A 26,770-nucleotide genomic window follows, 5' to 3' on the forward strand; every position below is an offset into this window, starting at 1 on the left:
TCTGGCCGGATGGGGGAGCCCAGCCCTTCCTGACCAGCGGCCGTCGGCCTCGAGCTGGCAGTGGAAGGAGGTGCCGTCCGTCCTTGTTGGCCTTATGGGGCCCCAGCTGTGCACCTGCTCGTCTGCCTGCGGGGTGCGCGTGCACCGCCGGCGCCACAGGGGACCCCTGAGGTTCAGGCCCAGGGACAAGCAAGGCCCCGCAGGGACAGGCCAGCACAGGGCTTTCTCACGGCAGCCACACGCACGCGCGCACACAAGCACACTCGGGCCCTTTCTGGGGGTTGGTGGGCAAAGCAGGTGCGGACTCGGCACGGTCCAGCATCGAGGCACCCGGCCTGCTGCGCTGCAGGTGCTCCTTGGGTGTGGAGTGGTCAGGAGGCCGCAGGCGGGACACAGGCCTGAGCAGTGACTGCTGGGGCACCACAGCCCTGACATCGTCGTGGGCTCCAAGTGTGGGATCGAGGGGCAGGTGTGGGGTTCAGCACATGTCCTCTCAGCTCAGCACCAGCTGTGCATTTCATGGGGTTCCTACATGCGCTTCCCCTTGGGGACGGGATGGGGTGTCAGAAAGAGCAAAGGTGGTGACAGTGATCAGTGGAGTGCTGGCTCCCTGGGTTTTCACCTCCGTATGAGTCATTTACGTGCCTACGTGTGTACCAGATATTACACAATTACACAAACTCGGAACACCACCCAGCGGACCACATGTGCGGCCACAAAACAAGTCCCAATGTGTCAGATTGAAATCACCCAAAGTCCCTTCTCACCACAGTGAGACGGAGCTAGATGTCAATAATGGGAGGGAAACTAAAATTCACAAACGTGTGGAAATTAACTCGGAATGGCCAAAGGGTCAAAGAAATCACAGTGACTAAGACAAAGTGTATGAGGTGTGAGGGGATGCTAGAGGGAACTCTATGGCTGTAAATGTCTACATTAAAATAGGGTCTCAATACTCAACCTCGGAAGGAACTGTGGAGAGAGCAAGCTAATGCAGAGGGAGGCAGAGGTGAGCTAGAGAACAGGGAAACAGCGGGAGCACCAGTGCCTCTGGGAAGCAACAGAACGAGCAAACCTTTAGTGAGACTGAAGGCACAAATACCAAAATCAGAAATGAAAGGGGGGCTTAATACAGCCTTATAGAAGCAAGGATGACAAGAGAATACTAGGAGCAACTGTGTGCCAATAAGTCATAACCTGGCTGAGCAAATCCCTAGAAATGCAAAAAATACCCAAAGTGACCCAAGAAGAAATAGCAACTGTCCGGGTCAGTGTGGCTCAGTGGTTGAGCAGCAACCTATGAACCAGGTCAAGGTTCCATTCCCAGTCAGGGCACATGCCCGGGTTTCGGGCTCAATCCCCAGTAGGGGCTGTGCAGGAGGCAGCGGATCCATGATTCTCATCGTTGATGTTTCTCTTCTCTCTGAAATCAGTAAAAATACATATTAAACAAAAAAAGAAATAGCAACTGAACACTCTAGTGAATGAGGAGGCTGAGTCGATGGTTAAACCGCCCCTTTCTCCCCTGCTACACACACACACACACAAGCCCAGGACCGGACGGCTCGGGGTGAATTCTAGTATTTGAAGAATGACCAATGTTCCTTGTGCTTCCAAACACGGGGGTGTAGGGGAACACATTCTGACCCCTCTGCGGGCAGCCCTGGGCCCCACTCCCAGCTCCATCTTGGCCCCTGGCTTTCTCCACTGCAGCCCCCTTGGGTGGCAACGGGGACAGGTCAGGATGGGCCTGTGACCCAGGTGAGCTCAATGAGTGAGGTCCGAGGAGGCCATAAATCAGAAGTCGCGGGGGGGGGGGGGGGGGGAGGACAAGTCTGACTGCACAGTGGAGGAGGGAGTGAGCTGGCGTGTAGACTGTCCTGGAAAGTGAGCCAAAAGTGGCAATGGGGCATGCTTCGGGAGCGGGGGATGCGGAGGACCCAGCATCGGGGGCAGAGGAGCTGCGGGAAGAGGAGGTGCTCAGATGATGGGAGGAAGACTAACTCTGGGGCGGGCCCCTTGCAAGGGGCTTAGAAAGAAGGGGCAGGAGAGGACGGATGGGGAAGGGAGGGTGCAGGCAGGTCACAGGACGATTACATTAGGTCAGTGATGGCGAACCTATGACACGCGTAGCCATTTCTGATGACACGCGGCCGCATGCCGAGGATGAAACATTTGCTGCTCCTGAGGATGAAACATTTGCGAAATAATGTTTTTTTCCTCAAAGTGACACACTACCCGAGTTATGCTCAGTTTTTTGGCCAAGTTTGACACACCAAGCTCACAAGGTTGCCCATCACTGCATTAGGTGTTCCTGTATTCATTCACTCATTTCTTGGGGTGTCAGCAGATGTCCACGGCGGCGGGGTGAAACTGCTCCATCCCTTGGATGTTCTCCTGGGCTGACTGGCAAGAGTAGGGGTGCCTGCGAGCTGGCCTTTAAGGATTATAACGAACCCAAGAGACACGCTCCAGGGCCAGGTTCCCTCATCACCCGCCTGTGAGTTGTTGACCTCATTTATGCATCCACCCATCCTGACTTTTAGTTTGGATGCTGCAGATACTATGACTCTGGCAGAGCTGGTTGAGAAGAGAGGGTGGTGGTGCCCTGTACAGGCAAAGGGCGAGTTCTGGAAACACAGGGTGGGGTGAGGGATTCAGTGTAGCAGGAGAAATGTCCACCCAGAGATGAGAGCCAGCCAGCTGGGGCCAGACTGTGAAGGGGCTGATTACATCCTGTACTGTGGGCCTGGCCCAGGAGGTCTCCAAGGCGGGGGTGGCTACAAAATCAGATGGTTTTGAGAATGACCACTCAGGAAACACCTGGAAGAACCAGGGGCCCAGTAACCAGTTAAGAGGCTGCTGCCCGTGAGAGGCCAGCAAGATCTGTAGCAGCTGGGACGGAGAGGAGAGGAGGGACAGAGAGGAGAGGTCGAAGGGAGGAGCCCTGTGAGGGAGTGGCGGAGAAGTCCTCTGAAAATCTGAGCCACGGGCAGGGATGAGGTTCACCGTGGCAGGTGTGTAAGGAACAAAGGACACAACTCAGACACACGAGAAACCTGTGAAACAGTTCAAGGGGGAAAGCCGGCGTTGGAGAAAGGGCAGAGGAACGTCGAGGCCATCAGGCAGCTGTGGAAGCAGGAGGTGGTGAGGCGCGTGAGGAGGGGAAGACGCCTGGAAAAGGCCTGAGTTTGTGGACGGCGATGTCACAGGCTGTCCCAGCAGGGGCAGCTCCCGCCCAGTTGTGAGCAGGAACAAGATGGCAGGAGGACCAAGCTAGGCCCTAAGGAGAGGAGACAAGTTGCCCGCTTCCCAAGGAGCGTTTTTATTTGGCTCACCTGATTCATTTTCGTGACAGTCTCTCTTGGTCGGAGATGTTTTTGAGAGAAGCATTTGTGTGTAGTAAGCTACGCCTACACAGTTAAGGAGGGAGTTCTGCTTGCTGGGAGGGAACCCTCTTAGCCAGGTCAGGGCGCTGGTGAATTCTCTTTTTGGTCTGAATGGTCCAAATAAGGCACAGACAGCCCCACCTTCCGGAGGTTCCGTGCCCGCTGATGTCTCCCTCCGTTAGGGAGTCCAGTTCCACAGATGCCAATCAAGGATCCGCTACATTTGCCCCCTAAACAAAACACGTGCACGTGTGAGTGCATGCTGCGTGCCTGTGGATGAAGTGAGGCCTAGGCTGCGACCATGGCGATGGCGAAGAGAAGTGGTGGGAGTCGTGGGAGGGAAGTCAGCATGCTTGCATTAGGCGTTTCTGCATTCATTCATTCATTCATTCATTCATTCGTCCATCCATCCCTTGGCGGGTGTGGGAGGGGGCTCTCGGTTCCAAGTGGCGGGGAGAGGTGGACGGAGTTGACGCCCAGGGCCTGGGCTCCTCTCAATGTCAGAGGAAGGCCAGTCGCTGCCTCCAGGTCACAAAGCGCGCTCAGTGCCGGCCTTGCGAACCCCGAGCAGGCCGGTGACCCCAGGACCCTGACTGTCCGCCTCGGTAAGTGGGGGTCCTGGAAGGCGGCGAGAACGAAACCACACGCGGCTCCGCGCACAGGTAGGATCGCGACCAACAACCAGGGAAGGCGCCCGACGCTGGCTCCTCCCCGCGGAGAATCCTGCGGGGGAGGCGGCGGCTTGAGGCCGTCGGCAGCATTCCGTGCTGCGGCCGAGGGGCGCCGGAGCTTGGAAGGAGTCTCCCGTTCCAAGGTTTTCTGAACAAAACACTAGGGTCGCCTGGGTGCGTGGGGTACTGACTGGTATAAAAGTGCAATGGCCGGCGCTGCGGGGGTTCCCTTAACGCGGGCTTCGTCTTCCCGGGGGTCAGAGCTCGGTTCTGCCGGCGGCGGGGCGGGGGCACCGGGCAGAGATCTCAGGAGGCGGAGGCGCAGCCTTCCCGGGGGGGGCGCCGACCTGCCGCGGCAGGGCCTTCCTCCGGGGGTGCAGGCGGGCGCGCCGGGTATTTCGGAAAGTGGGGCATTGGGAAGCCTTCCGTCACCGCTCAGCCGGAGGCGCCTCCGCCTCCCCGCGGCCGCCGGGCTCCGAGCGGCGCGGGGCCCGAACGACCTCAGCGCCCCGCGACCTTGACGCCTGCGCTCGCCTCAGTGGCTCCTCTGCGCAGTGGGTGGACGCCGGGGCGGGGGTTGGGGGCTTCCTCCCTCCGCGTGCCCTCGGGCTCCCCGCGGCCCCCACGCCCCGCCCCACCGGAGGCGCGGCCCCGGCCCCGGCCCCCGCCCCGACCCCGCGCCGCAGTGCGCGAAGGAGCCCGCGGGCGGGAACCTGCCGGGGAACGCCAGTGCGCACGCGCGCCTGCGGTTCCCACCCCCACCCCAGCGCCGCCTCTTCCCATAGGCCGGCAGCACCGTCACTTTGGCCGGCGCGCGGTCGCGATTGGCCAGGGTCGCGGCGCGCGACCGGCAGGGGGCGGGTCCAGGCGCGGCTATAAGAAGGGCGGACGGCGGCGCTCGTGCCGCTTTGCAGACGCCGCCACCCCGAAGCCGTCCGTGATCAGCCATGGTGAACCCTACCGTGTTCTTCGACATCGCCGTCGATGGCGAGCCCTTGGGCCGCGTCACCTTCGAGGTCTGGCGGGCGGCGTGGGCGCGCCGGATGGGCGGGGGTCGGGGCGGCGGCTGAGGGGCTCGGGCGGGCGGCCGCCTAGGAGTGCGGCGGCGCCATTTCCTGCGAGGGGCCATTTTGGGAACCGGGGGCGGCGGCAGACAAAGGCAGGGGGAGGGGCGGCCGCGCCCTTCCGGCCGCGCACGTGCTCGGACCGCGAGCCGTTGGCCGCCGCGCGCACCGCGGGCCCTGCGGGTTGGCAACGCCCCTGCCGGACGGCGGGCGCCTCCCCGAGCGCTGGGCGGGCCCCCCGCGGCGGCCGCCCCCCGGGGCGCCTTTCCCTCCCCGGGCCCGGGCCCCCGTGACTGCGTCTGGGGCGGGTAGGCCGTGCGGTGGGGCCGCCGCGGCCCCGGGCGCGCTCCCGGCCCGGCGGAAGCTGCCGGCGCCGCGGCCCGCCTCCCGCGCGGTGACGACGCCCTTGGGCGAGGCCGGCAGCCGGAGGCCCTACGGGCCGGGCGGCGGCCCTGGGCGGTGGGAGCCGCGTCCGCGTTGCCCGGCGTGGCCTGTGCCACCGCCTCTGGCGCCCCCGACGCGCAGGATGCGGGGCTTCGTGCAGGTCGAGGGCGCAGGCGTCCTGTCCGCGGCGCCTGGCCGGTGGCGGGCACCTCGGCCTCGTGGGACAGGCGTTTCCGTGCCAGTCGGCCTGCCCGCCTGTCTGAGTCACCTCCTGTCAAGGGCCCACGTGGAAACTTGGCCGAGCCGAGAGCTCGGGAACGCGTCCGTGTCGGGTTAGCCACGGGCTCAGTGAAACGGGAGAGGAGCCGCGGATCCCTGGGCGAGAATGGCGGCGGGGCTGCCAGGAAGCGGGCCCGCCCCTCGTTACGGTCGGGAGGGGAAGCTGCAGCGGCTCCCCGGGGCCCGGAGCTCCGAGAGGTGCGAGCGCGGAGAGGCGGAGGGGCTGGTCAGTGCCGAGACCCGCAGGAGGGCCCCTTCCAGGCCGGGGCGCTGCTCGGTGAGGCCCGGGAGCCGAGCCGTGGCTGACCGCCCGGAGGTGGTGGCGCCCCCCCACCAGCCACTGACAGGAGCAGAGGCCGCCCCGCGTCTGACATTCCTGTCCTTCGGCTGCAGCCGAGGGTGGGAGGCGATGGACATGGAGAAGCTGTGTGAGGAGGTGTCAGAACCCTGGGAAGCTCTAAGGCACTTGTGGAAGCTTCACGCTATTTAAGTTATTGCGGGTTCTGCGTGTTTGGCGAGTCTTGGGTCTCCGGTTGCCTCACTCGCCCCACAGGACTTAAGGTTGTCTGGAGCGCTGCTTATTTGGGATTCAAAGTCACTACTGAAGCATTCTTTTCTAGTGAGAAAATGAATTGGACTCAGGAGCCCCTAAAGACAGGGGTGGTTGGCAATAAAATAAGTAAGCACGTGTCATTTTTCTCTTACAGCTGTATGCAGACAAAGTTCCAAAGACGGCAGGTTAGTTCCTTGAACGTTTAATAAAGGCAGTCCCATTTTAATTATTGTGTATGCATACGTATATCCTTTCTCTCTCTCTTTTTAATAGAAAACTTCCGTGCTCTGAGCACTGGGGAGAGAGGATTTGGTTATAAAGGTTCCTGCTTTCACAGAATTATTCCGGGATTTATGTGCCAGGTATGAAATTGATGGATTTTGATTTGGGTTGTTACTTTGGGATTGAGCCAGTACCGTTCAGAATGTGTAAACATGAACTGTTAGTGTTCCTTTTTGGTTTCATGTAAACCTGATCGGTTTTCACTTGAGTTTTGAAGTTTGAACCTTACAGGCTTGGCACGTTTTCCGATTATGTTGCAAAAGTGACAGGTTTCTTTCTTAAATTCTAGGGTGGTGACTTCACACGCCATAATGGCACAGGCGGCAAGTCCATCTATGGGGAGAAATTTGAGGATGAGAACTTCGTCCTGAAACATACAGGCCCTGGCATCCTGTCCATGGCCAATGCTGGGCCCAACACCAACGGCTCCCAGTTTTTCATCTGCACCGCCAAGACTGAGTGGTAAGGACGGCACCCGCAGGGCAACCAAGGAACACGAACCCCTTGGCTCCCAGCTTTCCCTGCTGCTGACATCGCTGGGTAGCAGGAGAACATGGATACCTACGAGTTCAGATAGTGGGCTCTAGGGAGCAAGATCCTGTGCAGTGAGCCAGGGCTCTTGGCTGCTGGATAGTTGGCTTAAAAGTAGTATTTGTAGCCTGAGCAGTGTGGGTGAGTGGGTTGTTTCAGCTTGTGAACTAGTAGGTAACAGGTTGATGCCTGGTCAGGGCACATTGCCCAGTTTGCGGGGTTGTTTCCCATTGGGAGTTGGTCAGCCAATTGATTATTCTCATTGTTGTTTCTAACGCTCTCCCTTTCACTCTAATCCATGGAAAACATGTTTTTTAAAGTAATATTTTTTAAAAAAATATTTGTATTTCAGAGTGGTGGGGGGGGTAGAAAAATGTCACTGATGAGAATCATTGATCAGCTGCCTCCTGCACAACCCCCTACTGGGGATCGAGCCTGCAACCCAGGCATGTGCCCTTGATTGGAATCGAATCTGGGAACCTTCAGTCCGCAGGCTGACACTATCCATTGAGCCAAACCGGTTAAGCTAAAAGTTTTTTTGTTTGTTTGTTGGTTTTTTTAATGGATTTCAGAGAGAGAGAGACATCAGTGATGAGAATCGTTGGGTATTGAGCCCATAAACCAGGCTTATACCCTGTCCAGGAATTGAACCTCTGATCTCCTGATTCGTAGGTCGACACTGAACAACGCCGGCCAGGCCTAGGCTAAAAGTCTTTTTTTAATCTAATTTGCATGTGTCTTATTGACCCTTCTTAGGGGTCCATTAGAAACTTTTTTCCAAGAGGGAGAAAGATATAAAAATAAAAACATCAGAAATAGAGAATCATTGATCAGCTGCCTCTCCTGCACACCCCACATGGGATCAAGCCTGCAACCCAGGCCTATCCCCTGACCAGGAGTTGGAACCTATGACCTGGTTCATAGGTTGACGCTCAACCACTGACCCACGCTTGCAAAGCTATTACGAACTTTTTAGCCTCAGTTGGAGAATCTTAAGCCACTTTTTTGAGTCGATCTATGGTGTTTCCAGTACTTAAGTGCTTGATCAGCTTCCTTTCTGGTGTGCTCTTGGGCGTGCACTGTTGGTTTGTGGGGCTCTTTTCTCATCTCAGTGCACAAGGCAGGCTGCTGGTTCTATTTCCAGGTTGGATGGCAAGCACGTGGTCTTCGGCCAGGTGAAAGAAGGCATGGATATTGTGACGGCCATGGAGCGCTTTGGGTCCAGGAATGGCAAGACCAGCAAGAAGATCACCATTGCTGACTGTGGACAACTCTAATAAATTTGACTTGTGTTTTATCTTTACCACCAGACCATTCCTTCTGTAGCTCAGGAGAGCACCCCTTCACCCCAATTTGCTTGGAATGTTCCATAATCTTTGTGCTCTTGCCAGTTTATTGGGTTCCATAATTTCCTTACCCCTTCCCAGTCTAGCTGGATTACAGAGTTAAGTTTATGATTATGAAATAAAAACTAAACAGTTGTCTGTCCTTGTTTGGGTTAGGGTTTCATTTTAAGCAGTAACTTGTCTTCCAAGGCAACCTTGCTATTTAATTTCACAGAGTAGTTTTTGTTTCCCTAACCTCGGGATGAGTAAAAGGTTCAGTGACAGGAACCCTGTGCATGGGCAGAAGGAAGCCTGCCCAGGACGAGCCCAGTGGGGGTGCAACCAGGAACCACCACCCCACCTCGCTGGCTCCTGGAGGGGCCTTGGTTGTCCAGCAGTCACTGTGTCCTGATGCTGTTGAGGTGATAACCAGGTGATGGGCCGGGTCCTTCTGCAGAGGCACTGGCCCTCCCTGAGTGGATTTGTCCCGTTTCCTCGTGGTGGCTGTGGAGTTCCTCATAGACTAGTCCTCGGTGTGACCACACGCCAAGTCCTTAATCCTCTTAACAAGTGTCTGCCAAGCGGTGGATGCTAATGTACAAGGCTGGGATTGGAAAGACGGTAGAACAGGAGGTGAAGGGCAGATTGCTAGTTTATGATGGTTTTGCTTCAGATGGTCTCGGCATGTGTAGTAAGATGACCTAGTCGGCATTGCCAAATGGCTTAAGAGAACCAGATGGAGCAAAGGTCCCAGCACAGCCTGTGTATTAAAGCCTGCCTCCAGTTCCCTGTCTGCGGGTGGGGATAGCTGGGCTCTGGCACCACAGGAAATCTCCAACTCTGGTGGTTTACCTATTTTACAGAGCCGAAACCAGTTTGGCTCAGTGGATAGATCGTAGGTCTGCGGACTGAAAGGTCCCAGGTTCGATTCCGGTCAAGGGCATGTACATTGGTTGCGGGCACATCCCCGGTAGGGGGTGTGCAGGAGGCAGCTTGTCGATGTATCTCATCGATGTTTCTAGCTCTCTATCCTCTCCCTTTCTGTGAAAAATCAATAAAATATATTTTTTTAAAAGTTTTTTACAGAGAATAGAGACATCAATCTGCCTCCTGCACACCTACTGGGGATGTGCCCACAACCAAGGCATATGCCCTTGACTTTTCAGTCGCAGGCCAACACTATCTACTGAGCCAAATGGGTTAGGGCCCAGTTCACATTCTGTACAATTGCTTCTCTGCTTCCTGGGGTTGTAAGGACTCGGTTATCAAACACTTGAGTACATGGGGTGTGGCCAGTTTTTGAGGGGACCCCCTGGGGTTTTCAGTGAACCCTAGTGCCTGGCCCCGAGGAGGCCCACAAATACTGGAGGGAATTGTGTGAAACTTGAACACAGACCATTTTTTTAAAATACATTTTTATTGATGGGGAGAGGAAAAGAAACATGAATGATGGGTATCACTGATCGGCTGCCTCCTACACGCCCATATACTGCGGATCAAGCCCATAGCCTGGGCATGTGACCTTGACCAGAATTGAACATGGGACCCTTTAGTGGCAGGCCGACGCTCTAGCCACTGAGCCAAACCAGCCAGGGTGAACATAGACCATGGTGTTTTTTTCCAGAATTCAGAACTTAAAAACTTGTGACAGACATGCAGAAGCATATTGTGTGGGTATCTACTGCTGCATTTCAAATTATCCCAAAACAAGCAACCCCCTCAGTTCTGGTTGGTGGGGAATCTTAGTACGGCCTGACAAAGTCATCTCTGCTCCACGGGGGAGGATCTGCTTTGTAGCCTCTTACAGGGGTGTTACCCTGCAGGATTGTTCTTTGTCTCCAGGCCTCACCAACCAGATAAAAGTCACTACAACCTGTCACAGAAGACTTCCCATCTGCCCTGGCCATGCAGCTCAGTTGCTTAAGAGCATCGTCCCCATACACCAAGGTTGGGGATTCAAGCTCTGGTCAGGGCACCATACAAGCAAGAATCAACCAATGAGTGCATAAGTAAGTGGAACAATAACGTGGTGTTTCTGCTCTAAAATAGAATATTAAAAAAAAGAATACAATCCTGGGACACTATGTAGCCAAATTACAAAGAGGAAATAGATGTTTAAAGCAATTCCTTAGAAAACTAGTAAAAGAACCCTATTCTCTGTTGATTATTGCCTTTTCTATCTCCACTTTGGCTTCCAAAAATGATTAAAAGTTCAGCAGGGACTTGGCTGGTGAGCTCAGTGGTGCAGGTTTGATCCCAGCCCCAGTCAGGGCACCTGTGGGAGGCAATCAATTGATGTGTCTCTCTCACATCGATGTTTTTCTCTCCCCCACTTCCCACCCTCCCTTCCACTCTCAAAATCAATGGAGAAAATATCCTCAGGTGAAGATTAACAACACAAAAAAAGTTCACACAGGGATAACTGGATCCTCAGTATAGAAACTTTTCAAAATATGTACCGAGAAAGTCCATTCAGAATGTTGAAATTTCTTCTTGTAAGTCCAAGAGCAGAAGGGATGACGGGATATCATCCTTGGGTGACTCCCAAGCAGGGTCCTGGATCTGGGCAGGCAGTAAAGGTCAACAATGAGAGAAGAGCGGACAAGAGAACTTGGGAAAAAAAAAAAAACTTGAAAATCAATGGGGTGGGCTGGCAGCACCCATCCGACCATCAGTCAGTTGTGTGTATATATATATATATATATATATATATATATATATATATATATTTTTTTTTTTTTTTTATTGATTTTTTACAGAGAGGAAAGAAGAGTTGAGTTAGAAACATCGATGAGAGAGAGACATCGATCAGCTGCCTCCTGCACACCTCCCACTGGGGATGTGCCTGCAACCAAGGTACATGCCCTTGCCCGGAATTGAACCTACGACCCTTCAGTCCACAGGCCGACGCTCTATCCACTGAGCCAAACCGGTTAGGGCTTTGCTCATTTTTTAATTGGATTGTCTTCCTTTTGTTAAGTTGTATGAGTTCCTTATATATTTTGGATATTAAATCTTTATCAGATGTATCATTGCCAAATATGTTCTCCCATACAGTGAGCTCCCTTTTCGTTTTGTTGATGGTTTCTTTGGCTGTGCAGAAGTTTTTTATTTTGATGAAGTCCCATTTGCTTATTTTCTCCTTAATTTCCTTTGCCCTAGGAGCTGTATTCATTCGTAAACATATTGCTAGGAGAGATGTCTGAGATTTTGCTGCTTACAGTTTCTTCCAGGATTTTTATGATTTCACAACTTGTATTTAAGTCTTTTATCCATTTTAGTTTTTTCCTTTTTTTTAATTTAATTTTTTTTACAAACCCTTGTGTCGAGGGCTGACTTTCAATAGATCTCAGCGAGGAGCTGCTCTGCTACATACGAAACCCCGACCCAGAAGCAGGTCGTCTCCGAATGGTTTAGCGCCAGGTTCCCCACAAACGTGCGTTGTGTGAAGGGCGTGGGGGCGGCCCTCTTTCTGGCCACACCCTGTTTCCCAGGATGAAGGGCTCCGCACAGGACTGGTCCCCACGCACCACGGTGAGGTGGTTGGGCGCGACCTCCCGCCCGTGGGATCGTCCGGGGACCGGCTCCGTGGCGCTGCCAGTATCGTTCCGCCTGGGCGGGATTCTGACTTAGAGGCGTTCGGTCATAATCCCACAGATGGTAGCTTCGCCCCATTGGCTCCTCAGCCAAGCACAGACACCAAATGTCTGAACCTGCGGTTCCTCTCATACTGAGCAGGATTACCATGGCAACAACACATCATCAGTAGGGTAAAACTAACCTGTCTCAGGACAGTAGTTTCTTCTTGTGTATGGTGTAAGTTGGTGGTTTAGTTTCATTTTTTTGCATGTATCTGTCCAACTTTTCCAACATTCACTGAAGAGTGTTTTGACTTTGTATGTTCTTGCTTCCTTTGTCAGATGTTACTTGAGCCCCAGCCGGTTCGGTTCAGTGGACAGAGCAGACTGAAAGGTCCTTTCAGTCAAGGGCACATACCTGGGTTTCAGGCTCCTCCCAGGCCCAGCCCGGCCCTGGTCAGGGCTCATGCAGGAGGCAACCAATCAATGTGTTTCTCTCATATCAGTACTTTTCTTTTTCTCTTCCACTCTCTCTCTAATAATCAATGGGAAAATATCATAGGGTGAGGATTTTAAATATATACCAGAGGTCCGATGCATGAAGATTTGTGCAAGAATGGACCTTCCTCTGGCCAGAGCCACCTTTCTGCCTTCCCACACTGCCCAGAGCCTGCATTGTCACCATGGCGACGACACAAGCGTCCCGCCCTGCCCCCAGCCATTTGGCACCTGCATATACAAATTAACCCACCATCTTTGTTGGGTTAATTTGCATACTCACTCGATTGGCTGGTGGGCATCGCGAAGGTACAATTTGCATCTTTCTCTTTTATTAGTGTAGATATATATTAATTGAGTGTAATGACTTGGGTCAATTTCTAGGGTCTCTGTTCTCTTCCATTGACCTATACTAGTATGCCTGTTCTTATGCCAGTACCAGGCAGTTTTGATTATAGTGGCTTTTTAGTATAACTTGATATCTGGTATTGTGATCCCTCTAATTCTTGTTTTTTTTAAATCTTCACCTGAGGATATTTTTTCCATTGATTTTTTGGGAGAGTGGAAGAGAGGGAAAGACAGAAACATTATTGTGAGAAACACAAACATACCAATTGGTTGCCTCCTGCAGGAGCCCTGACCAGGGCCTGGACCGGGGAAGAGCCTGCAACCAAGGTGCATGCTCTTAACAGGAATTGAACCTGGGACCCTTTGGTCCGCAGGCTGATGCTCTATCCACTGAGCCAAACTGGCTTGGGCTCATTGACCTTTTGCATTGTTTTTTTAGTCTCTGTCATTTATTTCTGCTCTAATCTTTATTATTTCCTTCCTTCCACTTACTGTGGGCTTTTCTTATTCTCTAAGCTGTAGTGTTAGTTTATTATTTTTTCTTGTTTTTTGAGATAGTACTGAACTTCCCTCTCAAAACTGCTTTTGCTATGTCCCAGAGATTTTGGGTTGTTATGTGTTAATTTTCACTTGTTTCCAGGGAGTTTTTGATTATTTGATCTCATTGGTAACCCATTCATTTTTTTTGTTGTTTTTTTAAAATATTTTATTTTTTACAGAGAGGAAGGGAGGATAGAGAGAAACATCGATCAGCTGCTTTCTGCACACACCCTACTGGGGACGTACCCACAACCAAGGTACATGCCCTTGACCAGAATCAAACCCGGGACCCTTCAGTCCACAGGCCGACGCTCTATCCACTGAGCCAAACCGGTCAGGGCCATTCATTGTTTAATAACATGTTATTTAGCCTCCATGTGTTTGAATGTTTTTGAGTGTTTTTACTTTAGTTGATTTCTAATTTCATTCCATTGTGATCTGTGAAGATCAAAAGAGGTGGGTCTCTTGTAGACAGTATATAATTGGGTCACGTTTTTGCATCCATTCAACTACCCTATGTTTTTTGTTTAAGACTTCCAGGCAGAAAATACTTTCTGAAGTACCACTAACTGGTACATTATATAAAATTTAAAAGTTACTTAGAAACTGACAAAGAAAAACCAGTTTAACCTTTTGTACTCGGATGTTGAGTGTGACTCAACACGGTTAGCATCAGTAGCAGCTCGAGAAAAAAGCAAGCGAGTGCAAAGGGTTAAAAATGTACAAATTACTGAATGTTACTGTGTCAATAAAAGACCACTAAAAATTTTAATTTTAAGCCCAAAGTGGAAAACTCTGATAAATTTAACTTCAAATCTAGGTAATAGTGTGGGCTCTGAAGTCAGGCAATCTAAGTTTGTATCCCAGCTCTGCCATTTCTATCTACTAAACCAGTGTTTTCTGGCAAACCATTTAATTTCTGTGGGCCTCAGGTTCCACATATTTAAAGTGGGGGTAATAAAGTTTCTGGGTCAGTAAAGCACTTAGCACAGGGCCTGCCATACAGTTAATCAAATAGTTCCGCTGTCCTAGTTCAACCATTTTAAGTGCACGTTTTCATATTCTAACATTTCTAAAACGTATGCATCTCACTATCAATGGTATATCATGGTTAATGAGCAGTTTTTCTTTCTTTGGTAGTATGTAAAAATGGTGCACACTGGAAATGGATAGCATCTAAGACTCAAAATAATATGGTATCAATCATGGTAAAGCTATATTATTCCCAGATTCTATTTTAAGATTATTCTGAATATAGGAAAAAAAAAAAGATTCTGAGTATATAACCAATTTAAAAATTTAAATATTTCATATGAGTAAAATATTCCCAACACATCACAAACAGAACAGATTTTAGACAAATCATTTTTGTAAAAAATGGTTTATCAATTCCATTTTTGTATAAAATACATGGGAGAAAGCCAGCCAATCAACACACAACTGTTGCCACGTGAAAAGATACTTTTATCAAACTTCGAGTCTAAGAATGTACAAATGTTTCTCTAACCATGTCTACAGTAATTGTCTATGCTGTTCCATTTAACTTTTTAAAATTCCATATATCCCCAATATTTCTTCTGTCCTAGTTACAGTACAATGACAGGGAGGAAGAGAGTTAAAACAATTCTCTAAGCAGTTTTCTGCTGACCCTTCTTTCCAATCAGAGACTTATGGATGTGAGGGATCACACCTAGAATGAAATTAAAAAAATGAATTATTAAAAAGAACATAGGCTGGCTGTATCGAACTACTTCAGTACCTCAAACCAAAAAGAGCAATTATACAAAGAGTAAAGTTTACTGAAGTCCCCTCTCATGTCTGCTCCTATTTATCATCTATACCAAGGGGGCCCCACCTCAAGGTCCGAGAACTCCCCTAGGACTGTACGTATAAAGTGATGTGATTCCATGTGCTTTTGGGGATAAGAATAACCACAGCTTTCAAGAGGTTCCAAAATGACCCAAAAAGGGTTAAGGGACACCAACTTACACCTCACCTTCACTGATCCTGACTCACCTGATCGCCTCATAGAGGATCGACATTTATAATCAGAAAGGCCAACAGCAACTACTCTGAAGGGGTGCTAATACGTACCACCCCCGGCGATGGTGGCCTTGATGAGAGAATCCAGCTCTTCATCCCCACGGATGGCGAGCTGTAGGTGGCGGGGAGTGATACGCTTCACTTTGAGGTCCTTGGAGGCGTTGCCTGCCAGCTCCAGCACCTGCAAAGCACCGGGCGACAGCACGTTAGCCAAGGGGGTGTGGAGGGTTCAGTGTGGACTGCGTTTATAGCTAAAAAGATCACTACAGCATCTGTACATAAGACACACAAAATGTTAGAAACCAATAGTACACTTTTCTTTTTCCTACTTTTTAATGAATTCTGGATATCTATTAATGCTCCTCCAACAACGGATTTGGCATTGGACAGGAATATAAACATGCGAACAAGTCCCATCCAATATATTTGAACACAATCATATCCTTGAGAACAGATACTCTGTTTTTCGTAAGTACCCTTGGAGGAGAGGTCATAGGAATGCTCAACAATTCCAAAATCCATTCTTTTTCATATTTTTATAGAGCTCTCATTATTTCATTTGGCTTTTCAATATTCATTTTCTATAAGAGCACTAGAGACTTCAGCAAAAAGCTATTACTATAGAAAAAAGTAAGGCCAAGGGATATTTTTCCTCAGCCAAGATTCTAAATGTGGACATCTAGAAAACCATGTAGTCTATTTCTGTTTTTTTTTTTTTGTTTGTTTTTTAATATATTTTATTGATCTTTCACAGAGAGGAAGGAAGAGGGATAGAAAGCTAGAAACATCTATGAGAGAGAGACATCGACCAGCTGCCTCCTGCACACCCCCCACCGGGGGATGTGCCCGCAACCAATGTACATGCCCTTGACCGGAATCGAACCTGAGACCTTCCAGTCCGCAGACCTACGCTCCATCCACTGAGCCAAACCGGCTTCGGCAATCATAAACCCTTTGACAGACTACAAAAATTACTCCACAGGCCCTCTGCACTTAAGAGCGTGGGAAGCCTTCTTGTACATCTGAAGTAACTGGCATGCTTTAAAATCCACCAGAATCCCATCTCATTTTCCTTGAGAGTCTGGCCTGGCACCAGTATCCTTTTTTTTAAAAAAAAAAAAAAAAAATTATTGATTTGAGAGGAAGGGAGAGGGAGAGAGAAACATCAGTGATGAGAATCATGGATCGGCTGCCTCCTGCATACCCCCTATTGGGGATGGAGCCCGCAACCCAGGCATGTGCCCTTGACTTGAAATCGAGCCCAGGACCCTTCAGTTCGAAGGCCAATGCTCTCTCCACGGATCCAAACCAGCTAGGGCCCCAGTATCTTCTGAGAGCTCCCCAAGTGACCCTAGCAGGAAGCCAAGGTTAGAAAGTGATGACCTCTACTAATGACTAAATTATTTTCTATACCTGTACTAACAATGAAAACCCAAACTTATATATCTGAAAATATGTCAACTGCTTCTGATTACTGTCGAATCTTAACTTAATCAAATGTAGTCAAAGTTCCCAAGAATAAAGAAAATGTAGTTCAGATGGAACTTGAACATTCTGAGCTAGGAGACTAGGCCTCTAGATGTGAATTAAATGTGTACCTTTCTGAAAAGTCTGCAGCTAAACAAAAACTGGTGTAAGACTGATAAGGGAGGAAGGGGAAGAGAGGTTCTCAACTAGTTCCATATTGCCAAAACGAAACCCCTGGTTCACCATAGAGCAAAGCTGAAACTATTGGTAATTCAATCTTATTTATTTATTTATTCCCGCCGCACCCCTCCTCCCCCCCAAAAAAAATCTGGATTTTTTTCCTGAGGGCAATGGAAAGCCTCTGGAGAAGTGTCATTCATATATGTAATTTTATTGATTTTTACTTTTATTTTTTAAATAGATTTTGATTGATTTCAGAGAGAAAGGGAGAGAGAAATAGAAACATCAGTGAGAATCATTGATCAGCTGCCTTCTGCAAGCCCCCTACAGGGGATCCAGCTCGCAACCCAGGCATGCAACCTGAACTGGAATGGAACCCAGGACCTTTCAGGCTGCAGGCCGACACTCTATCCACTGAGCCAAACCAGCCAGGGCTAATTTTATTGATTTTCAAAGAGAAAGGAAGGGAGAGGGAGAATGAGAAACACTGATGTGAGAGCAGAACATCGATGGGCCATCTCCCGCACATGCTCCCTACTGGGGATTGAACCCAAAACCTGGGATTGTGCCCTTACCAGAAATCGAACCCGTGACCTTGGTGTATCGGGATGATGCTCTAGCCAACTGAGCTACCTGGCCAGGGCCACCGGTAATTTAATCTTAAATGTTCAATGGGACACAAATGACCTGGATGAGGTTAATGAAATGACAGCAAAGATAATTAACACATAGTTTGACCCTAAATCTTTCTCAAGTAAAAACCCACCTTCTGTTTCTACTAGGCTGGTTACCTCTGCCACTTGACTTGCTTGGGATACAGATCATGGAGTTTCGTGGCCAACCACGTTTTCCTTAGGAGGGGCTAGGATGGAGGAAGTGGTGGTCCATGACCCAGGAAATAAGAACTCTTGCCCAGCCATAGCCCGTGTGGCTCAAATTGGTTGGGCACCGAAAGGTTGATGTTTTGATTCCTAATGGGGGCACATGCCTGGGTTTTGGGCTCCATCCCAGGTACGGGGTGTGCAAGAGCAGGCGATTGATGTTCTGCTCTCACATCAATATTTCTCTCTCTCTCTCTCTCTCTAAAAATCAATTTTTAAAAATCTTTAAAAAAAATTCCTGGTCAGGGCACATATTTGGGTTGCATGCTTGATCCCCAGGAGGTGGCATGCAGGAGGCAACCAATCAGATGTTCCTCTCTCATCAATGTTTCTATCTCTCCCTCTCCCTTCCTCCCTCAAAAAAAAAAAAAAAAAAAAAATATATATATATATATATATATATATATATATATATCTCAATAAAGACATTAAAACACCACCACCACCACCACAAAAAACAACTCTTGCCCAAGTAACTTACCTTCCCGAAATGTGAAGCTAAGCACAATATAGCATATTATTCATAAAATCATGCATAGAACCAGAATGATTATATCTTTTATCAAATTTTGTATTATATTTGTGATTTTTAAAAATGTATTATCACACTGGCAAACCTTTCCCCCACCCCAAATCTTTATTAAGAGATTATGCTGTACTTCTACTGATTATATACTTACTTCAGAGTTCACTCTAGTATTTAAATGCCTTTGGCAGTCACTTAAAAATATGGATGGATGACCCTTGCTTAATTTTAAGAACGAGTAAACCAAGGTTCCTTTGAGACTGGCACTGGGTAACAGGCTGATCAGGACATATCTAAAACTGCTACCAGCAGGGAGCATGCAGGAGGCAGCAGACTGATGTTTCCGTTTTTCTCCCTCTCCCTTCCTCTCTTTAAAATCAATAAAAACATTAAAAAAAAAGAGAGAGAGACTAACAAGCAGATTTGTCTTTTTTGTTTTAAACTCATATTCCATGGTTCCAGCCTTCTCTAGGCTAGTACTTTTGGACTTCCATGTCTAACATCCCCTACACACCTCAGCAGTGAGGTACTCCAGGATTGCGGCACTGTACACGGCCGCGGTGGCGCCGACCCTTCCGTGGCTTGTGGTGCGAGTCTTCAAATGTCTGTGGATGCGGCCCACGGGAAACTGAAAGAGACACCGTCTGAATGGGAGGGACTGAAGAGCCTTAACAGCACACCACTGAGTGTAACCAAAGGCAAATAACTGAGTAAAGCATAAGTTAAAAAATTTGATTACCCATATTAGAAGCCAAACTTATTTGGCAATGAACAGTCCTAGGGCCTGTGTGTTGTGTCCTAGTATTTAGCCCCAAATCTTCATGCCTGCTTTTACCCTCCTGAGAAGAGAATCAAAGTCCAAAGAACACAAACCACCACAGGGCTTTGGGACTAGTTTCTGCATCAACGGAAGGTCATCGTAAGATGAAGCAGCTGCCGTGCAGTCACCAGCTGCACATCCCATGTGGCCTCACCACCACATTCACGTCCTGTTAATTCCTTCACCTAGCAGCCTCGTGCGACTCTGAACCTCCAACACGTTCCTTCAGCCTCAACTCCATTCTGTGTTTCAAGAGGAGACCTGACAAAAACCAACACCATTTGGTAACACGCTGTATTAAATATGTAAGGTCTTAACTACGTGGGTTTTATTACAGAAACTAACAAAGTATTCTCTAAAAAAAACAACCAACACCCTTCTTTCATTGTGACTCTACTTTCTGAAAACGGGTCCTTTCTCATTCCCAAAATAGCCTCATCCCCCTGATCTGCACCCTGTACTGTTCTCTACCCACTTTTTATGGATCCTCCTCACCCTGTTCCTCCCCACAGGATCCTCTCCTGCACACTTCACTGAGAACCTCTCACACGTCTAATCAAGTGCTTCCAGTTACAGCCCAGGTGCCTGCTTTCCGAAGGCAACTTTTAAAAGCAAATCTGGAAACCCTTTCTTTCTTGTCACCTATTTTCTCCCAAACACTAGCACCATTCTTGAAGACCAGGGTAACACTTTAATGACCAAATGTATTAGCCACCTCCAGATGGGGTGGAGCAGGACCCAGGCCTTGCTCCCCAATGCATCCTCAGTGACTGGCCTGTCCTCTGGCAGAGAGGAGGACCTCAAACACCACTGCTCCTTGGGTTGCAGGTTACAGAGTTCTAATACGAACTCCCAACTCTGCTACTCGGCAGGCTTTTCTGTGTGTTTCTCAGGGGTTCACCCTATCCTTGTGTTGCTTTCTTATGCTCTACTTGGAAACTCATTTACAGCATGAACTACCAATTTTACAGAAATGATTTTAAATTTGTAGTTATTTCTATCTTGGAAAGCTGGACTCAAATCTACAACTTTTGGACATTTTCATGTGGATGTTTTGGTAGAACTCCAAAATGACTCCACTTAAATTCTTAAATCTTCTAACATATCCTTACCACAAGCTCCTGTGTCCCTTAGTTCTGAGGCTTACAGAAACCTTTGACTTACAACACCATACCTCTCCTCCCACTTTTTGGGAGTACATGAATGACTCCTGTTCCTATCTTTCCCACTTCCATTCAAGTATGTATTACCTTACTCCTAGCACCACTGCAACAGCCTCCACCTGCCTTCCACCTCCCACTTCAAATAAATCTAATAGAAATTTACATGAGTTAAAATATAGAATGTACCCATCAAGTTTAAGTTCCTGTCCCCTTCCTGCAGTACCACCTAGATCAGGTCAGCCTCTCGTTCAAAAACTTTCAGTGGCTCACCACTGCCAAGAGGATAAAATTCAAACCTTACAGTCTGGCCTTTGAACTTTCCTGTTTACAAACTGTCTCATATGCACAAAATAATTCTTACTCATCCAGAAAATTTTTAATTTGTGGACTAAAGGTGCAATTATTCAAATAGATGAAGTTTGAAAGTATTTAGTATTTTGATACAATTTATAAAATAATCAGAAACATAGTTATAATCTAGAAATAATAGATTTTAAGAGAGCAAAATTACCCAATTTATTTAACACCTCTTCATAACTGTTCTAGTTTGGAAGAAGAGAATACAAATTAAAAGATAATTGCTTTATGATTTAAATTTTGACCAATTAACCTCATTATTAAAGGTCAGTAGTAGTATATTTTTATAATTATTGAAACTTCTATGGGTTGTGAAATTACAACAGTAAAAAATTTAATAATGAATTACAATATCATAGACTAGAGGCCCAGTGCATGATTGAATCATGCACGTGTAGGGTCCCCTACACGCTTTCGCTTTTGATCGCGGGGGAGCTGGGTGCCTGTCCGCTGGTGCACCAGGCCTTTCGGAAGCCTCCGGCGCAGCGGAGGCTTCTGAAAGGCCTGGTGTCGGAGCAGACAGGCACCCAGCTCCCCCGCTTTTGATGGTCCACGGCGGGACGTGAGCTCGCTGCCCCAGAGGCCCCTTCTGTCCCGCAGCACAGCCATGGCACAGACGCGAGCTCAGCGTCCTGCCGGCCCAATCGGCTACCCCGGCCACCCCGAGTCCCGCCCCCTGCGCCTCCCTCTGGCCCAATCGTGGGTGTAGCGGAGTGATGGTAATTTACATATTACCATTTTATTAGATAGGATACATTACCTGTAGCCCAGCTCTCTGTGAGCGAGACACTGCCTTAGCCTTGGCCTTCCCACTGTCCTTACCAGCTTTGCCTCCAGCCTATGTGAAAAAAGACTCCAGGTAAAGATGCTATTTCAAAATACTCAGGAAACAAAAATTTTCTAATTTTATTTTAGTCAGTTAAAAAAAATCTAGGTGATCTCCTTCCTCAATTTTATAAATTAATAATGATGTAAATATACATACAATATACATGTGTTATATCACCACTTACTAATTTATTTAAAATGAGGTCAAACCTTACTTAAATGAAATTGCTAAAAATTTGAACATATTTTTCAAATTTCCCTGAAGAATCTTCATGTCAACATATAATTTCCACAAGAACATTCAGAACTTAGCTCTTCTAGGAGGAAACCAGTAAAAAAAATAATAAAAAATAAATAATAATAATAACATCCATGAATGGTGTGGCTTAGTTGGTTGGAGAATCTTAACAGTACACCAAAGGTGGCCGGTTTGATCCCCCTGTCAGGGCACATATAAGAATCAACTGGTGAGCCCTGCCAGTGTGGCTCAGTGGTTGAACCCCATCTATGAACCAGGTCAGGGTTCGATTCCCAGTCAGGGTACATGCAGGGGCTGTGGGCTCAATCCCCAGTGGGAGGTGTGCAGGAGGCAGCCAATCCATGATCCTCTCTCATCATTGATGTTTCTCTCTCTTTCCCTCCCTGAAATCAATAAAAATATAATTTTATTTTTTTAAAAATAGATTTTAATGATTTTTTACAGAGAGGAAGGGAGAGGGAGAGAGTTAAACATCGATCAGCTGCCTCCTGCACACCCCCCACTGGGGATGTGCCTGTAACCAAGGTACAAGCCCTTAACTGCAATTGAACCCAGGACCATTCAGTCCACAGGCTGACACTCAATCCACTGAGCCAAACAGGTCAGGGCAATAAAAATATATTTTTTTAAAAAATCAACCGATGAATGTGTAAATAAGTGGAACAAATCGATGTCTGTCTTTAATATAAATTTTTATAAAATCAACTGTGGCCCTAGCCAGTTTGGCTCACTGGATAGAGCTTCAGCCTGGGGACTGAAGGGTCCCAGGTTCGATTCCGGTCAAGGGCATGTACCTTGGTTGCTGGCACATGCCCAGTGGGGGGTGTGCAGCAGGCAGCTGATCGATGTTTCTCTCTCATCAATGTTTCTAACTCTCTATCCTCCCCCTTCCTCTCTGTAAAAAATCAATAAAAATATTTTTTAAAAGAAAAATGAAGCTATTTAAAAAAAAAAAAGTCAACTGTGTATAGTCCTCCTAAGTGCATGTCTCTGTTAATTTAATGTTTATTTCTGAAAACCATATATTAAAAAAAGAGAGACTGTGACAGCAATCAGAAGCAGGAAAAGTCTAAGAATTAATTCATGTCGCTTCCTTAAAATTTTTTATTTCTGAGGTCAGTTAAGTAACAATATATTCTCACTTACTCCTCACAGAAATCTTTGCCCTGGTATAAAACATTTAAAAACCGTCCTAGCTTGTTTGCTCAGTGGATAGAGCATCCGCCTGCAGAATGAAGGGTCCCGGTTAGATTCTGGTCAAGGGCACAGGCCCAGGTTGCGGCTGGATCCCCAGTCGGGGGCGTGCAGGAGCCAGCTGATCCATGATTCTCTCTCATCTTTGATGTTTCTCTCTCTCTCCTCCTCCTCCCTTCCTCTCTGAAATCAATAAAAATATATTAAACAACAACAACAAAACAAAAAAAACCTCTCAACTGGTGCACGGTCTAAAATTCTACTCACTGTCTATGAATTACGAACTAAGAACTATCATGAACTAAAAGCCACCACGGGCAAAACACCGCAGGCTTCCCAGCTGACTCCTCAGCCGCTTTCATCTACTGTCTGACCCACCATGTCTGCCCATTTGCTTTTTAAGAAGGCGGGTACAAGATCAGTCCTTAGAAACCTGGTACATTAAAGGGCGGTTGGAGAGTCCAGATACACTCCTGAGTTAACGAGATCGGACTGCAATGGGGATGTGCGTGCTGCCTGGGGACAGAACGCCGGCGCTGCCCTGGTTTCTAATCCTCACCGAGGACGTGCTTATCGGTTTCAGGGCGGAAGGGAGAGAGAAACATCGATCCGTGTGCGCCCGACGGGGGGTCGGATCCGCAACCCTTCGGTGCCCGGGACCCGCTCCGATCGACCAGCGACACCGGCCGGGGCAGGCACGGTCCGGGATTCACCGCGACCACCGGATCGGGGCCGAGCTGGGCTCTGCGCTCGGCAGGACACTCGAACACTCACGGACGCGGCCGACTTCCGCTCAAGTTTAAAACCCCACGGGCTCGCTGACAACTCAGCGCCTCCGGTATTTTTAGCGGCCGGGCGAGGGACACCGGTGCGCGGCTCTCGGCTGGGGCGCGCGTGACCCGGAGCACCGGCGGGGCCCGGCGGCCGGACCTGCGCCTCGCGCGCCCGCGGACGGGCTTCGGCCCCGGGGCCGCAAGGCCCTTCGATGAGTTGGGGACCCGCGCGTCCCCACGGAGCGCTGCGTCCCAGCCCCACGGCGCGCCACTCGGCACCCAGACGCGCTCGCCGGCGGCGGGGGTGCTGCCGCCCGCTCAGGCCGCCCGGCCTCGGCCCGCCCGCCGCCTCCCGCCCGCCCCGCCGCCGCCCCCGCCCTCACCATAGTCTCGGCCGCTCCCGCCCTCGCTCCCGCCGAGCCGCCGCCGCTGCTCCCGCAGCACCGACCGCCGCTGTCGCCGCCGGAGCCCGGACAATAACCGGGGCCCGCCTCGCGCCGCCCCGACCAATAGCCGCCCGCTTTGCTAGTTTGAACCGCGGCGGCCGCCCAATCGCACGTCTCCTTCTATGCAGACCCCGCCCCCCGGCACCTCCTCCCTAACGGCTGTTTGTTTTTGCACACGGCACGTGGGGGCGGGGCCTCCAGCCTCCACTGGGACGTGCGAGTGAGCGAGTAGGGGCGGGGCCTCGCGCCGCTCTCCGCCTGTGTCCGTGGCAGAGCCTGATGAGCGGAGCGATGGACCAGTGAGGGTGGACGGTGGGTGGATATTAGCCAATGAGAACATCGCCCGCGAGCAAGGGAGGCGGGCCTCAGGAGACCACACCGGGATTAGCCAACGAGAAGCGACTGGAGGGCGGCGGCGGTTTTCCCGCGCATTCGCCGAGTCTGCTCTCCCGCTCTGAACTTCTGGGAAGGGAGAGGCTGTGGGCGTCGCTTGTGCCCGCGGGGTTTATGACTCCCGGGCGTGTACGTGTGAGCGGGGCTCGTGTCGCGGCGGACGCTGACCCCGGCCGGCATTTCACAGGTCTCACCAGGTGGGCGGCCCGGCCCCACGGTGTGAAGGACCCTCTGACAGGAGGGAAGGTAACGAGGGCTGAGGTGAGGAAGGAGGCCTGAACCGGAGGCGTGGGGGGAACCTAGAGCCTGGAAGTTAACGGACTGCGCCCGCGCCTCCTTTCCCGCCTGAGCGACCTGCCGGGATGTCCCTGGGAGCCTATCCCCGGTCACGGGGAAGCAGACGCGCGGGGGGGGGGGGGGGGGTGTCGTGGCGCAGGCCCCGCAGTGCCGTCGCCTGGCCACCACGTGCGCTCGCACTCAGCTCCGCGCTGTCAGCCGTGGCCACTTCCGTCCTCGTCACAGCCCTCCCCTTCCTTCCCTCATCGACCCCTCTCTCCGTAAACACAGCTCTCGGCATGTTTTCCTTAACCTGGTTGACTCGGACAAGATCCAAATCCCCAGAAGGCTCTGCATTTCCTGGCCCTGCGCGCTTCGGTGCCCTTGGTTTTGCCTTTGCTGGAAACAGCCCCCATGGCAGCTTCTCGCCTGCTGACCGAGTCACCCTTCAGGTGTCAGCGAAGACTTCCTCCCTCCCGGCCTCCGGACACCCTCGCCTGGATGGGGTGCCGGCCCCCGGGATCTGCCACCTCAGCTCTTATTGCCCTAATTGCATTGGTTTCCGTCGCACGGCGTCGTCGTGAGGCCTGGGGCAGTACCAGGCACCCGTAAAAGTCACTTGGCAAAGGAAGGGAAACGATGACATTCTTTAAAGCCACTGAGAGTCATTTAGTGGGAAGGCTTGAGTTTGAATACAGACTCCTTCACTCACTAGTGCTGTGACCTGGACCAGCTATTTCACATCATCAGGCCCGTTTTATCCTATGTAAAACTGGAAACCAGAAAGTCACAGCAATCAAGATAGTGTACTGGCCCCTAGCTGGTGTGGCTCAGTGGATAGAGCGTCGGCCTGCCGACTGAAGGGTCCTGGGTTCCATTCCGGCCAAGGGCACATGCCTGGGTTGTGGGCTCGATCCCTAGTGGGGGGCGTGCAGGAGGCAGCCGATCAATGATTCTCTCTCATCATTGATGTTTCTATTTCTCTCCCTCTCCCTTCCTCTCTGAAATTAATAAAAATATATATTTTTTAAAACTTAAGAAAAAAAAAGATAGTGTACTGGCATAAGGATAGACATAGGCACCAAGCATGAAATAATTTTCGAGGGAATGCTACCTTCTTAACAGGAAACTCATATTGTCTCCACTCTCCACCCCTCAGCCTTCCTGTCATGGGTTGAGATTTCCAGGAAAATGTGGTTAGGTTGAAATAAACTGGTTCTCATCACAGACAAAGTAGTCCCTTTACTGATTTCTATGTCCTGTTTAGAGGTGGGAGAGTGTGTTGAATGATCATTGACTCTTCCAACAAATTGCACTTGGCCCAGAGGAGCTCCATTGCCCACAGTCACACTCCTTTTCAGCGGGCAGCCTCCCTCCAATGACTAATGGATATTTTGCCTTAATTTGGGACAACGCTGAAGGGCCCTTCCAGCTGCAGGTTTTCCTGGGTGATTAACACTGCATCCCAGTTTAACTTCTCCCTCTACTTAATCCTGCTTCCTTCATTTTCTCAGTCATGTTGCTAAGAGCATTCCATAGTAAACTTCTCTAAGGTAAATCCCCATGTAAAAGTCTGTTTTCTGAGAAATCTGACCTAAGACAATGGTTTTTCTATGCAATTATTTATTTAATCAACTTTTAAAAAATATTTTTTAAAATTAATTTTAGAGAGGAAAGGAGAGATGGAAACATCAGTGATGAGAGAGAATCATGGATCGGCTG

At 49.7% G+C, this 26,770-nt stretch overlaps 2 protein-coding genes across 3 annotated transcripts; one reads left to right on the forward strand and one right to left on the reverse strand.

Moving 5' to 3' along the window:
• The first annotated feature begins 4,937 nt into the window (after positions 1 to 4,937).
• Positions 4,938 to 8,641, forward strand: PPIA (peptidylprolyl isomerase A). The gene is made up of 5 exons (XM_079785658.1): positions 4,938 to 5,076; positions 6,495 to 6,525; positions 6,614 to 6,702; positions 6,912 to 7,084; positions 8,298 to 8,641. Exons 1-5 carry the CDS (start codon positions 5,008 to 5,010, stop codon positions 8,428 to 8,430), a joined length of 495 nt encoding a protein of 164 aa, XP_079641784.1. The 5' UTR covers positions 4,938 to 5,007; the 3' UTR covers positions 8,431 to 8,641.
• A 2,624-nt stretch (positions 8,642 to 11,265) lies between these two features.
• On the reverse strand, positions 11,266 to 24,426 carry H2AZ2 (H2A.Z variant histone 2). Of its 2 annotated transcripts, XM_079785822.1 has the most exons (5): positions 24,317 to 24,426; positions 21,640 to 21,717; positions 19,054 to 19,167; positions 15,537 to 15,666; positions 14,812 to 15,132 (listed from the first exon to the last, which is right to left on the reverse strand). In XM_079785822.1, the coding sequence occupies exons 1-5, from the start codon at positions 24,317 to 24,319 to the stop codon at positions 15,071 to 15,073; spliced, it is 387 nt and encodes a 128-aa protein (XP_079641948.1). In that variant the 5' UTR covers positions 24,320 to 24,426; the 3' UTR covers positions 14,812 to 15,070. The 2 variants fall into 2 exon arrangements, with proteins under 2 accessions (XP_079641949.1, XP_079641948.1); XM_079785823.1 differs by lacking the exon at positions 19,054 to 19,167 and having other exon boundaries at positions 11,266 to 15,132.
• Between the last annotated feature and the right edge of the window lie 2,344 nt (positions 24,427 to 26,770).

The sequence above is a fragment of the Cnephaeus nilssonii genome (assembly GCF_951640355.1).
Source record: "Cnephaeus nilssonii genome assembly, chromosome: 12".
Classification (NCBI taxonomy): Eukaryota; Metazoa; Chordata; class Mammalia; order Chiroptera; family Vespertilionidae; genus Cnephaeus; species Cnephaeus nilssonii.